This window comes from Bubalus kerabau, chromosome 7 (genome assembly GCF_029407905.1).
Source record: "Bubalus kerabau isolate K-KA32 ecotype Philippines breed swamp buffalo chromosome 7, PCC_UOA_SB_1v2, whole genome shotgun sequence".
Lineage (NCBI taxonomy): Eukaryota > Metazoa > Chordata > Mammalia > Artiodactyla > Bovidae > Bubalus > Bubalus kerabau.
The window spans coordinates 26,553,357-26,566,447 of record NC_073630.1 but is presented as its reverse complement, the minus strand read 5'-3'; the positions used below and the strand labels follow the sequence as shown (position 1 = coordinate 26,566,447).

Below are 13,091 nucleotides of genomic sequence, written 5' to 3'. Positions count from 1 at the left end.
AAAACTCTTCTTTTGTTGAAAATTTATTTTATTGAGATGTAGTTGATTTACAGTATTGTGTTAATTTCCTCTTGGAACAGAGTGATTCAGTTTTATATATATGTGTGTATACACACACACACACACACACATTCTTTTTCATATTTTTTCCTCTATGGTTTGTCACAAGATATTGAATATAGTTCCCTGTGCTATATAGTGTCACCTTGTTGTTTCTTCATTTATAGGATATATAATAATTTGCATCTGTTGATCCCAGAATTCCTCTGCAGGAGACTCGGCTTTGATCCCTGGGTAGGGAAGATCCCCTGGAGGAGAGCATGACAGCCTCCTCTAGTATTCTCGCCTGGAGAATCCTATGGACAGAGAAGACCGGTGGGCTATAGTCAATGGGATTGCAAAGAGCTTGACATAACTGAGGTGACTTAGCACGTGTGCACACATAGGAGAAATTGTGTGGTATTTGTCTTTCTCTTCCTGACTTAACTTTATTTAGTATGATCATCTCTATGTCCATCCATGTTATTGCAGATGGCATTATTTCACTCTTTTATGGCTAAGTAATATTCCATTGTATATATGTGCCACATCTTCTTTATCCATTCATCCATCAGTGGACGTTTAGGTTCTCTGTGTCTGGCTGTTGTGAATAATGCTGCTATGAATATAGGGGTGCATGTATTTTTTTTTTGAATTATAGTTCTGTCTGGATATATGCCCAGGATTGGGATTGCTGGATTATATGGCAATTCTATTTTCAGTTTTTTGCGAAACCTCCATAGTGGCTACACCGATTTACATTCCTACCAACAGTGTAGGGGGTTTCCTAGAAAACTGTTACTCTGCAGGTATAATCCTTGGGGCCACTTGGCTCATATAAGATGCAGGTTGTTAATTTAAATTCCTATGCAGATATTTAGTGGGTGAAAAGATTAAATGAAAATATCTTATTTTCACTGATGTAAAAATTTGACAGTGAACCTATAATTAATGAGATTGGTAACTGAAAATCATGAAAATCTATATACCTGATAAATTGATTTATTATCTCTAATTCGTTATTGACTAAACAAAGGGATCTAAAAAAACTTGATGTACAGGCTTTTAAATAAACTTGTCAAAGTCATTAAATATCTAAGATAAAATTAAAGGCCTTAAATGTAAGTTTTTTTTTAAAGTTTACATAATTAATCTTGAAAGCATGCCTCTGTGTTTTACATAGAATGCTTGGTACATAGTAGGTGTTTAGTTCCTTACTACTGAAAAATATGCTGACTGTTGTTGTTCAGTCACTAAGTTGTGTCTGCTTCTTTGCAACCCCATTAGATGGCCGCATTCCAGGCTTCCCTGTCCTTCAGTATCTCCTGGAGTTTGCTCAAGTTCATGTTTATTGAGTTGGTGATGCTATCTAACCTTGTCATCCTCTGTGGCCCCCTTCTCCTTTTGCCTTCCATCTTTTCCAACATCAGGGTCTTTCCAGTGAGTCAGCTCTTTGTATCCAGTGGCCAAAGTATTGGAGCTTCAGCTTCAGCATCAGTCCTTCCAATGAATATTCAGGGTTGATTTCCTTTAGAATTGACTGGTTTGTTCTCCTTGTAGTCCAATGTATATATTATTATATATAATATATATAGTATTATATACTATATAATATATAGTATATACTATATGTGTTTATGCATATACATATGCATATAACCAGAGAATATAGCAATGTTGTACCTGGACTCATGATATATGGAAACTGTGAGATAATAAATTTACACTATTTAAGGCTTTAGATTTATAATTATTTGTTACACTGCAGTATATACCTAATACACAAGATAACAGGTTTTAAGCAGTTTTACTTTCCGTGGTTTTTCATATTGATTGGGTCCAGTTGAAGTTTTACCTCATTCTTCATATAAATCCACATAGACGTTTCACTGTGGGTCACTGTCATATTCTGCTGATTGCAGGTTCCCAGGAGTTAGCAGTTGACAGGTGTGAGCAGATATGTGTAGAGCCCAGAGAGAAAATTAACATCTGTAGAAGACCTCTTAGGAGAAGGCAGTGGCATCCCACTCCAGCACTCTTGCCTGGAAAATCCCATGGACGGAGGAGCCTGGTAGGCTGCAGTCCACGGGGTCGCAAAGAGTCGGACATGACTGAGCGACTTCACTTTTACTTTTCACTTTCCTGCATTGGAGAAGGAAATGGCAACCCACTCCAGTGTTCTTGCCTGGAGAATCCCAGGGGTGGGGGAGCCTGGTGGGCTGCCGTCTATGGGGTCGCACAGAGTCGGACACGACTGAAGTGACTTAGCAGCAACAGCAGCAGAAGACCTCATGTTGTAGTTCATGTGTCTTTTGTTTCCTTTGCTCTTTTTCTTTACATCAAAGAATATGCGATATGATCTCCACTTTACTGTTGAGAAACCAAGTCCTGAAGTACTGTGTGGCTTGTGTGAAGTAATTGACCTCAACACCTCTAAGAATGGTGGAGCAAGAATTCACTCCCGCATACTTGTGACTTAAAAATCCTACCTTTTGAAATATTTTTGTATAATGGCTAGAACAGTCTATGATCACCCTAGTCTAGTCCTGTGTAAAATTTTGAGGCATACCTGTATTCCTGTTGCAGAATGTAAATTCATTTTGAAACAAGGTCAACTGTATGATTTCCAAGGAATTAGTAACAGTATCTGCTGTGTACATTAATTTCCTTGCAGAGTAGATGGAGAGTTTTATAATGGAACTGAGAAAATAGGTCTCATCTTATATCCAAAGCAATTTATTCCTTTAGTTAATGAGACGTGAAATAATATTTAGTAAACATGAATTATTTAATCACCATCTAAACAGTGGACCTTGGTTGAGACTGTGTCCCTGCTAAGTGGCTTCAGTCATGTCCAAGTCTTTGCAACCTCATGGACTGTAGCCCACCAGGCTTCTCTGTCCATGGGATTCTCCAGGCAAGAATACAGAAGTGGTTTGCCATTCCCTTCTCCAGGGGATCTTCCTGATCCAGGAATCGAACCCAGGTCTCTGCACTGCAGCCAGATGCTTTACCCTCTGAGCCATTGGGGAGGACCTGGTGTTGAGGCTGTGCTCCTTTATCTTGTGCCTGGTTGTGCCTGGCTAGTCCTTAAAGCACCTGTGAGGAACAGCATAGAAAGAAAGCCTCTTTTCACACCGTATTTGTAAATGGGTAAAGGGAAAGGAGCAGAGTCCTGGAAGTTGATAATAGACTTAGAATCACAGATACAGACATTTTTAAGGATAAGTTCTTTGAGAATTATTATTCATTTGATGTCTAATGTTATGTGTTCTTCAAAATTTGTTGAATTGAATTGTGGGATCTTCATTAGAATTTTACCATTTGTTGCTAAGCATCTTATCCTGAGTTTTTGTTTTGATTGAGAGAATTTTCTTTTCAGATTTTAAATGTGTTATGTATAGCAAGACAGTGTTTTGTCTACTCCCCTTCTGTTGCTTGTGAGATCAAAGGGCATTTATCATTCTGATGAAACTTGATAATGCCCAGACATGCTTCCTGCTTGTCCTTGTAACCATAAAAGTCTCAAAGTTATATTATATGAAATTTCAAAGTAAATTGATTTTTATGGATAAATATAAAACAATTTAGAATGTGCCTTTAAAAACTATATCAGTTCAGTTCAGTTCAGTCGCTCAGTTGTGTCTGACTCTTTGCCACCCCATGAACTGTGGCACTCCAGGCCTCCCTGTCCATCACCAACTCCTGGTGTCCACCCAAATCCATGTCCATCGAGTTGGTGATGCCATCCAGCCATCTCATCCTGTCGTCCCCTTCTCCTCCTGCCCCCAGTCCCTCCCAGCATCAGGGTCTTCTCCAATGAGTCAACTCTTCACATGAGGTGGCCAAAGTATTGGAGTTTCAGCTTTAGCATCAGTCCTTCCAATGAACACCCAGGACTGGTCTCCTTTAGGATGGACTGGTTGGATCTCCTTGCAGTCCAATGGACTCTCAGGAGTCTTCTCCAACACCACAGTTCAAAAGCATCAATTCTTCGGCGCTCAGCCTTGTTCACAGTCCAACTCTCACATCCATACATGACCACTGGAAAAACCATAGCCTTGACTAGATGGACCTTTGTTGACAAAGTAACAAAGTCTCTGCTTTTTAATATGCTGTCTAGGCTGGTCATAACTTTCCTTCCAAGGAGTAAATGTCTTTTAAGTTCATTGCTGCAGTCACCATCTGAAGTGATTTTGGAGCCCAGAAAAATAAAGTCAGCCACTGTTTCCACTGTTTCCCCATCTATCTGCCATGAAGTGATGGGACTGGAATCCATGATCTTAGTTTTCTGAATGTTGAGCTTTAAGCCAACTTTTTCACTCTCCTCTTTTACTTTCATAAGAGGCTCTTTAGTTCTTCACTTTCTGTCATAAGGGTGGTGTCATCTGCATATCTGAGGTTATGGATATTTCTCCCAGCAATCTTGATTCCAGCTTGTGCTTCCTCCAGCCCAGCGTTTCTCATGATGTGCTCTGCATATAAGTTAAACAAGCAGGGTGACAATATACAGCCTTGACGTACTCCTTTTCCTATTTGGAACCAGTCTGGTGTTCCATGTCCAGTTCTAACTGTTGCTTCCTGACCTGCATACAGGTTTCTCAAGAGGCAGGTCAGGTGGTCTGGTATGCCTGTCTCTTGCAGAATTTTCTGGTTTCCAGTAATTCTGATAGGCACCCCTGCCCCAGAGTCTACTCAGCTGTGGCACTGTTGACAGTTTGGGTGGATGTTTCTGTTACAGGAGACTATCCTGAGCAGCATCCCTGGCCTCTTGTCACTAGATGCTAATAATACCCACCAAGTTGTGACAACCAAATGTGTCCCAGACATTGCCAAATGTCCTCTAGAGAGCAAAATTGCCTCTGGTTGAGAACCAGTGCTCTAGTTTATCACTGAGTTAGCCAGTGTAGTTACCTTTCCTTGATGGTTATGTGATAACTGAACATTTTTGTTTTATAAAGGACCTCCTGGCACGAGGTATGTAAGTCTCCCCAAAACAATTGCAAACCTTTAAGAAAGGAGGCACTTTCTTTTTGTATACAGTGTCTAATATAGTGCTTGCGTACTTAATAGAGCCTAAACATGTGAGAATCTGGTCAATATAGTTGTGTATGTTCTCCTAAAAGTGGTATTTCGGTTTCGTTTATACAGTCACATTAATCTGTTGGTGGAGAAGGAAATGGCAATCCACTCCAGCACTCTTGCCTGGAAAATCCCATGGACGGAAGAGCCTGATAGGCTACAGTCCATGGGGTCGCAAAGAGTCAGACACGACTGAGTGACTTCACTTCACTTCACTTAATCTGTTGGATAAACTGATTCAGCTTCATGCAGGTTATATTAAGATTTTAGATTCATTTTGCAAATGTTTGGGAAAAGATGTATTTGACTTTATGGTTTAAGATCTGCTTTTTTCTCTCAAATAATTTCAAGACACAACAGTGACTTTTATTTGCATACCTTGATTTCCAGTTGTAAAGCTGCATTTTAAGTCTTGAAGGAATTATTCTGAAGCATGTGTTCAGATTTCAGTTTACAGTGAAATTCTATAGCCAAATAAACCTTTAAAAATAAAAGGCTATAGAAGGAATGCATGCATATAAACTTGGTGTTGGCAACTTAAAGGAACCACTGAAATAACTTTCTTTAGCACAAGGAACATCTGCTTCAACATCATGCTATTTCTTGATTTCTCTTAAAATCTTTTAACACATTTTGTGAAATCTGCTTTGTCTGTATCTTTAACATATTCATAATTCTTTGATTGTCATTCATTATCTTAAGGCTGCATTCAGATATGGTAAAAATTTACTTTTCATTAGTAACTGATAAATATAGCTTGCAGAAAAGGTACTGTTAAGCAGTTTCAAAGAATTCTCATGTCTCTTTTTACCCCCAAGCCGCATAAGCCAGATTTATACTATAACATGATGTACGTGGCTTTATTTCCTGCTTAGTATGAGTTTCTGGGCCTGCTACATTAAATTTTAAGATCTATACATAATTTTAGTTTCTAAAAAGGGATTAAGATATCTATTCTAAAAAGTATATCATAAAAAGCTTTATGATTGAGTTTATAATGATTTTAATTATTAAAGCTTTATTAAGTTTCAATCTGTAGTGCTTTTAATTTTTCATATGAATTTTTATAATATATGAGTAAACTTCTCCAAAGCCTTGCAGATTCTGAATTTCTTTTCTCTTTAAAGGTTCTTTCTCGTGGAGAAGTTGTTCATGTGAAGATCCTTGGAGTTTTGGCTCTTATTGATCAGGGTGAAACAGATTGGAAATTAATTGCTATCAATGTTAATGATCCTGAAGCCTCAAAATTTCATGGTAAGTCTGTAAAACTCTCCAGAAACAGAAGTAGATCAGTGTGTCATTGGGATTCTTAGACTTTAAAAGGGGCTTGTGTAAAGCATAATGTATGTATTTGGGAGTTAAATTTATATGTTTTTTTCTAATTCTCTCTCCATGAACTATGAAGGGCAGTTCAGTATGATTGTGTCTGAGTTGTGTCATACTGCTGGGAGGAACAGGAGAAAGAAAAGGATGCAAACAGATGATAGTTCATACTAAGAAAGTACATTGGATGGCTTTCCTTCCCCCTCACCTCTGTCCCTCTCACCCTTCCTCCTTTCTTAAATCCCTATTTTATTCATTTGAATAACAGGAGAAAATAAAGTGGGGGGGGGGGTGTTCATCAAGGACATGTTGGTTGTGTTATTCACTCAGTCGTGTCTATTACCCCATGAACTATGGCTCAGCAGACTCCTCTGTCCATGGAATTCTCCAAGCAAGCATCTTGGAATGGGTTGCCATTTCCTTCCCAGGGGATCTTCCCAACACAGGGATTGAACCGTGCTCTACCACATTGCAGGCAGATTCTTTACCATCTGAGTCACCAGGGAAGTGACTAGGGAAGCCATCAAGGACATAAACTGTTCTTATACCTAGTTTTTGTTTTCTCTTGTACAATTGAAGGGAAAGATAACTGCCCTCTAGCAAAATTTTGATGTCCTGGAAATTTAAATTCCCAGAATAGTTTGTGTGGTGAAGAGTTGACTTTCCTTGGAGTCAGACAGACTTCAGTTTTCATTCTGGCTGTGCTACTTCCTACCCAAGTGACTTTAGATAAATCATTTAATCTTTCTGAATTTCAGTTTGCTCATCTATCAGTGGAAGTGATTATACCTACTTGTGAGGTTGTTCACAGTATAAAAGATGATTTACCTAAAGAATCTGGCTGTCACATCAAGTGTTGAATATATGGCCACTATTATTGTTCTTTCACCAATTTTCCCCCCTGTTTTTCTAACTTTTCTCCTTTTGGTTTCATCCTTATTCAGGATCCTGTTTTTTTCTAGGCCTCAATTCTTATCTAAACTGGAAAGTATACCATTTCTGAATTGACTGAAACTCATTAACACATTTTTTTCTCCTAATTTATCTGCATTTAAAATCTTTTCTTGAACATGGAGCAAGAGAAATTTTATGCCATTCTTGCTTGCAATTGAGAAAGGAAGGGGTCTGATAGGGTAAAGTACATATAACCTCAGGGCCAAAACTAAAACATGAAAAGTACAATTAAAATATGAGACTGAGCCCATATTAAACCATATATATTTCTTATCTAATTATTTTATCCTGAGTTTCTTTATTATCGTATTTCTCATATATATATATATATATATATATATATATATGCAACAAGAGTAAATAACCAGCTTAAGAGTTTTTTTAATACATTAGCTTCTCCTCTAATGAGACCTGATAATATAATGATGAAACAGCCAGCAAAAACAAATCATTCAGCTTGTGATGTGGCACACTAAAGTCACAAAATGTGCTGACGAATGTCCCTTTAAACTGGAGAGGCTGAAAGTCTAAGGAGACTAGTCTTTACCCAATACTGTTGGAGATGTTATTTAACATCCTAAATTCCCTATCATAGGCAAACACTGGTTGTTATTCTTAATTTAGAAGACTCTCAAAGGATTTAAATAATTTACCCAAGTTTGCACTTTTACTAAGTAGTAGAACCATGATTTGAACTCATTTTTGTGTGATTATAAAGTCTGCTATCCATCTACCATACTATACTGAGCAGTTCATGTTTGTGTAATTTTTACAGTATTGTAACTAGCAGTTTTGAAACCAAATTACATAGGATAAGTATGTTACTCCTAGAGTTTCCTAAAGGTTAGAATGCAAATATTAATGGACAGAGATCATTCCTAACCTTACTTTTTTCTTCACTACTTAGCCTGCTGTGTTGTCTGTGTTTTCATTAGCAGCTCTAAAGAGGAGAATTGGAGGGGATGAGAACTGAGAGATGCTCGCTAACACAGGGGTTGAAAGCTTCCTCAATTCGTGAAGAAATTTTTACAAAATCAGATTATATGACTTGATCACAATATTTAATAGCTCTATCTTGTATCACAATAATTCATCTTCTAAAGATATATAACTTATAATTCAGGAAAAGTTTAAGTGTTGTAAGTACATGGCTTATTTTATATAATGTTACAGGTGAAAAATAGAACCTTGGCAAGGGTGAGGGGACCTCAGAAATAAAGGAATCAACTTCATGATTTTGAGATTAGGGGAAATGTCTCTTGTAACAACTCATGGTTTTAATGTAGCACCATAAGAATGTATGTTTGGATTCATATGATTAACTAAATACTAGCGAATAGATATTAAAAGTTTGATGTTATTTTCTATCGACTGTAAATCTTTGAAAATAAATCAACAGTATTTAATCTTAAACCAGGTAACTTTTAAACATTTTATTATGTGTCCCTTTCCTTCTAAAATCACAAACACATGATTTTGGATGACTTTTTTTTTTAATTATAAAAATAGTCATATATTTAGAAATAAAAGCTCAGAAGTATAAAAAAGATACATAAAATGAAAAGTAATGTTCCCTTTCCCACCCCTACCCCCAGTCTTACTTCTGGTATCTCCTTCCCCATATGTTTTAGTTCTCGATTGGTAGCTTCTCTTCTGTAATCGATGTGCCTCATACCTCTGATTCTTTTCTTTCAATTTGCTGCTTTGAAAGATTAGAAATTTAACATCTTATACATTTCTCAATTTTGTTACCACATTTCTTCTTCTGTTACTTAATAGCTGTAGGTATTACACTTCAAACTATATTTATTGCTTCATTAATTTTGAACAGTAACTTGTGGCTGCCCAGTGTAAAACCAGGACATTGAGGTTTCTACCCTTCTTTCCTTCTCTGCCCCTTGCCTCCCAGCTTCCCTCAGCTATACTATGAGTTCTATAGCGTCAGCATTTATAATGTGTAGGTTCTGTTCTTTCAGCATAGCTGTTTATCATGTTTTGTCTCTTAAATCTGATAGTTGAAAACTACTAAATGGCATTCACAGTGTTATATGAGTGTCATTCCCTTCGTTATCACTGTTTATTGACGACTGGCCTTGGACAGGCTGTTTTCTTAAGCCTGCTGCATAGCTGTTGCCATGGGCTTTCTTTTCATTGCCTTTCTGGGCTATTGGTCCTATTCTTTCTTAGATTCTTTCATATTCTCTTTTTTATTTGCATTTTTTGACTGGTGTACCTTTCCAAAAATTTTTATAGAAGATGCCTGGGAAAATTGAGCTCATACATGTCAGAGTCTATACATGTCAGAAATAGTTTATTTTGTTTTGTTGGTTAACTTATACTTAAATACTCTTAAATTATCTAATGCAGTAAACTTAAGTATAAGTTACTGTAAATGAGTTGAAATTTCTATCACAAAGGAGTATGATTTTTTAACAGTTTTAAACATCGTCATCTATACTTGGCATTTCTATTCAATATGAAGAAGGGTTAAAACCATGTAAGGAAGGGTAACTGTCTGGAAATTTTTTTAAAAATCAGTAGTTTTCTGAAGAAATGTGTAGAGAAATTTTTTTAATATTTCCTATATATTTTAATTGTTACTTAGACACTTAAAAATAAGTCCCTGCTATTCATTTCTACTACCTTAAGAAAAGAAGCTGTTTTTTACATGGTTAGTACCTATTTTTTCTTATTTGAAAACAAAGACAATTTATAGACAGTACACTTTATCTCTCTCTTTTTTTTCCATATTAATCTGAACACATTTATGTTTTTTGCAAGGAAGTTCTGGTGTTGTTTTATTTGTTAGGTAATAACTTCTTTGATCCTAATGAACATGTACAGACTTCAGTAGACTGTAATATCCTGTTTTAATGTGTATAGGTTTTTAAACTTTGACTTGACTGAACTAAAAGTGTCGTTGCATAAGAAAGCACATTTCAATTAGAAACTGGTTGCTAGCTATATTTTTCATTTTAACATTAATATTTAAATCTTCAAGTTTTGCCTCCTGAAATTGGAGTTCAGTTCAGTTCAGTCGCTCAGTCGTGTCCGACTCTTTGCGACCCCATGAATCACAGCACGCCAGGCCTCCCTGTCCATCACCAACTCCTGGAGTTCACTCAAAATTATGTCCACTGAGTCAGTGATGCCATCCAACCACCTCATCCTCTGTCGTCCCCTTCTCCTCCTGCCCCCAATCCCTCCCAGCATCAGAGTCTTTTCCAATGAGTCAACTCTTTGCATGAGGTGGCCAAAGTACTAGAGTTTCAGCTTTAGCATCATTCCTTCCAAAGAAATCCCAGGGCTGACCTCCTTCAGAATTGGAGTAGCCACTTTGAAAATCTAAAAAAAGTCTAAATAACATTTGAAAACAAATTCCTTATACTGTTTGGTAGAAAATTGGGCACTTTGACTGGGTCATTAACACTTGATGAGCACCAAGACTGTTTAATGCCCTGTAATTAGGTTCCAGCCCCTAATGCTCCTAATGGTACCTTAATTTGTAAGAGTTAATAAGACTCCTTATGTAGGGCAGCTAAGTTGTTAGTAGAGAATGCCTTGGCTGTTAGGGATAATAGTTCTTGGTTATGAAATAACCAAGTTCAGAGCTTTTTAAGAAGATTGAAATTGCAATCCTAGGGCATATGTCATTTCTTTGGTTAAAGCAAGCAGTTCCTATAATGTCAAGCTTCAGATACTCACCAAACAGATGTTTGAGCCTCTTCAGAACTGCCAACGATGCCTAAGGACCTCATGTCAGGTAAAGTAATGTCATGAGGAGATGTTTTAAGCCTGGAAGCTATGTCAACTTGCAGAGTAATAAAAATTTATTTTCTTTGGTATTAAATGAAAACTGCTATCTATTGTCCTGTAATAAATCCTGCCTGTGCAGTGATGTTAAAGTTTTCAAAAATTGATAAGCAGCACAATTATATTGATGTAGATACATTCTGGGATGAATAAATCATATGAGTAGTAAGGGAATTATTTAAAAGAGGCAGTTGGGACTTTTTCAAAGGCCAGCATTACACTTGTCCTGAAATCATCAGAATTTGTCTTTATTTCATATTTGTATAATTTCATCTTACATTTAAAGAAATTTGAAAGTCAAATTGTGTAGTTTCTTTTCTTTTCTTTCAAAGAAAGAAAGTGTTAATCACTCAGTCGTGTCCAAGTCTTTGCGATCCCATGAACTGTAGCCCGCCAGGCTCCTCCGTCCATGGACTTCTGCAGGCGAGAACACTGGAGTGGGTTGCCATTTCCTTCTCCCGGGGATCTTCCCAACCCAGGGATTGAATGGGTCTCCTGCATTGCAGGCAGATTCTTTACCTTCTGAGCCACCAGGGAAGCTCATTTTCTTTCAAGGCCAAATCTATTTGACTTAAATTTTCATGTGTTAACTAAATACTTCTAGTGCCCCTTCAATTATTATTTTAAAAATAAGCCAAATTAACTGATATTTGATTTGCTTAATTCCTGAAAAACAAGCTAATCTTGCCATTTAGGGGAAAAATAGGGCACAACATAGTAATCTTAGGGGAAAATATTCATGTTAACCTCTGTAACCTGAAAGGATGGAGTTGCGTTTGCTTTCCTGCACACGTGCTTGGTGCAGACAGGGGCTGGCATGTCACCACTGTCATCCTCAGAGCGCTAACATTTCTGGAACAATTACTGTATGTCTAGTAACTATGCTGAATGCTCCTTTTGCAATATCTGCTCAATGTTTGCCTAAGTTCAGTCAAGATGTGCTGGTGTCCTCTCTCTCTCTTTTTTTTTTTTTTTTCTCAAATTAGGAAACTGAGAAATTGGTTGTTGGGGGCAGGGGTCAGTTGGTGACTTCTCTAAAGGCTTATGGGAGCCACTGGAATCCAGTTGCACTCCCGAGCCCATGCTCTTCACCACTGCATCACATCGCCCCTCAGAAAAGTATCTGTGGCCTTGGTGTTCTGGGAGTGCTGACCACTTGCTCTTAAATAATTGAAGCATCAGTGGGATAATTATGATTAGAAGTCCTAGTAAAAAAGATGGCTCTTTTGATCTTCATTCTTTTGATTTCATTAATAGGTATTGCTTAATAGGGCCTGGGTGGGTAGGGATGGAGTGTGGGAGGAAGTGGTTGAGGAATAGGAACAAATTGAGTAAAATGTACTGTAATTAAGAATAGAATTAAATTACTGGGAATCTTTAGCCTTTTTTTTTGAACCTTGACCTCTCCCAGTGTTTTTTCAGGCTTCAGTTATAGTCCTATGATGTGAGGAGTAGAGGAGACCTTAATTCTAAAACCTTGCCTTGTGTGTATTAGTTATCAGACCTTAGAAAGGTCACATAACCTCCTGACGCATTCTTCATCTCTAACATTGTGGGGTTGATCCTCTAATCAGTAAATGGTCCCTAGAGTTTTTCTTCTCTAAATTTCGGTTGTTTTAGGAATATTTCAATCCATTATTCTTAGCCTGTTGTAAGACGTCAATAATCTTCAGAGTTAGTGCTTAATGAAACACTTATAGGATCATGAGATAGATTTCTTGGGGACATTGGCACGTTTTTAGGTACTTTAGGGACGCTTTAAGTGGTGGAGCTGAAACTTCAGTGAAGGGCTGGCTGACCCAAAGTCTAAGCTTTTAGCCACTGGATTATGTGCTTCCAATTAAAATTAGGTTAGAGAAACATTTGGATTACTACATACA

The 13,091-nt window shown here is 37.3% G+C and overlaps 1 protein-coding gene across 3 annotated transcripts in view; it reads left to right on the top strand.

Moving 5' to 3' along the window:
- The window catches only part of PPA2 (inorganic pyrophosphatase 2), a 217,184-nt gene that overhangs the window by 162,545 nt on the left and 41,548 nt on the right, over nt 1-13,091 (top strand). For all 3 annotated transcript variants that reach the window (XM_055587874.1, XM_055587872.1, XM_055587873.1), the window contains one exon: nt 6,249-6,375. In XM_055587874.1, coding sequence (XP_055443849.1) covers nt 6,249-6,375 — 127 coding nt within the window. The remainder of the gene's footprint in view (nt 1-6,248; nt 6,376-13,091) is intronic.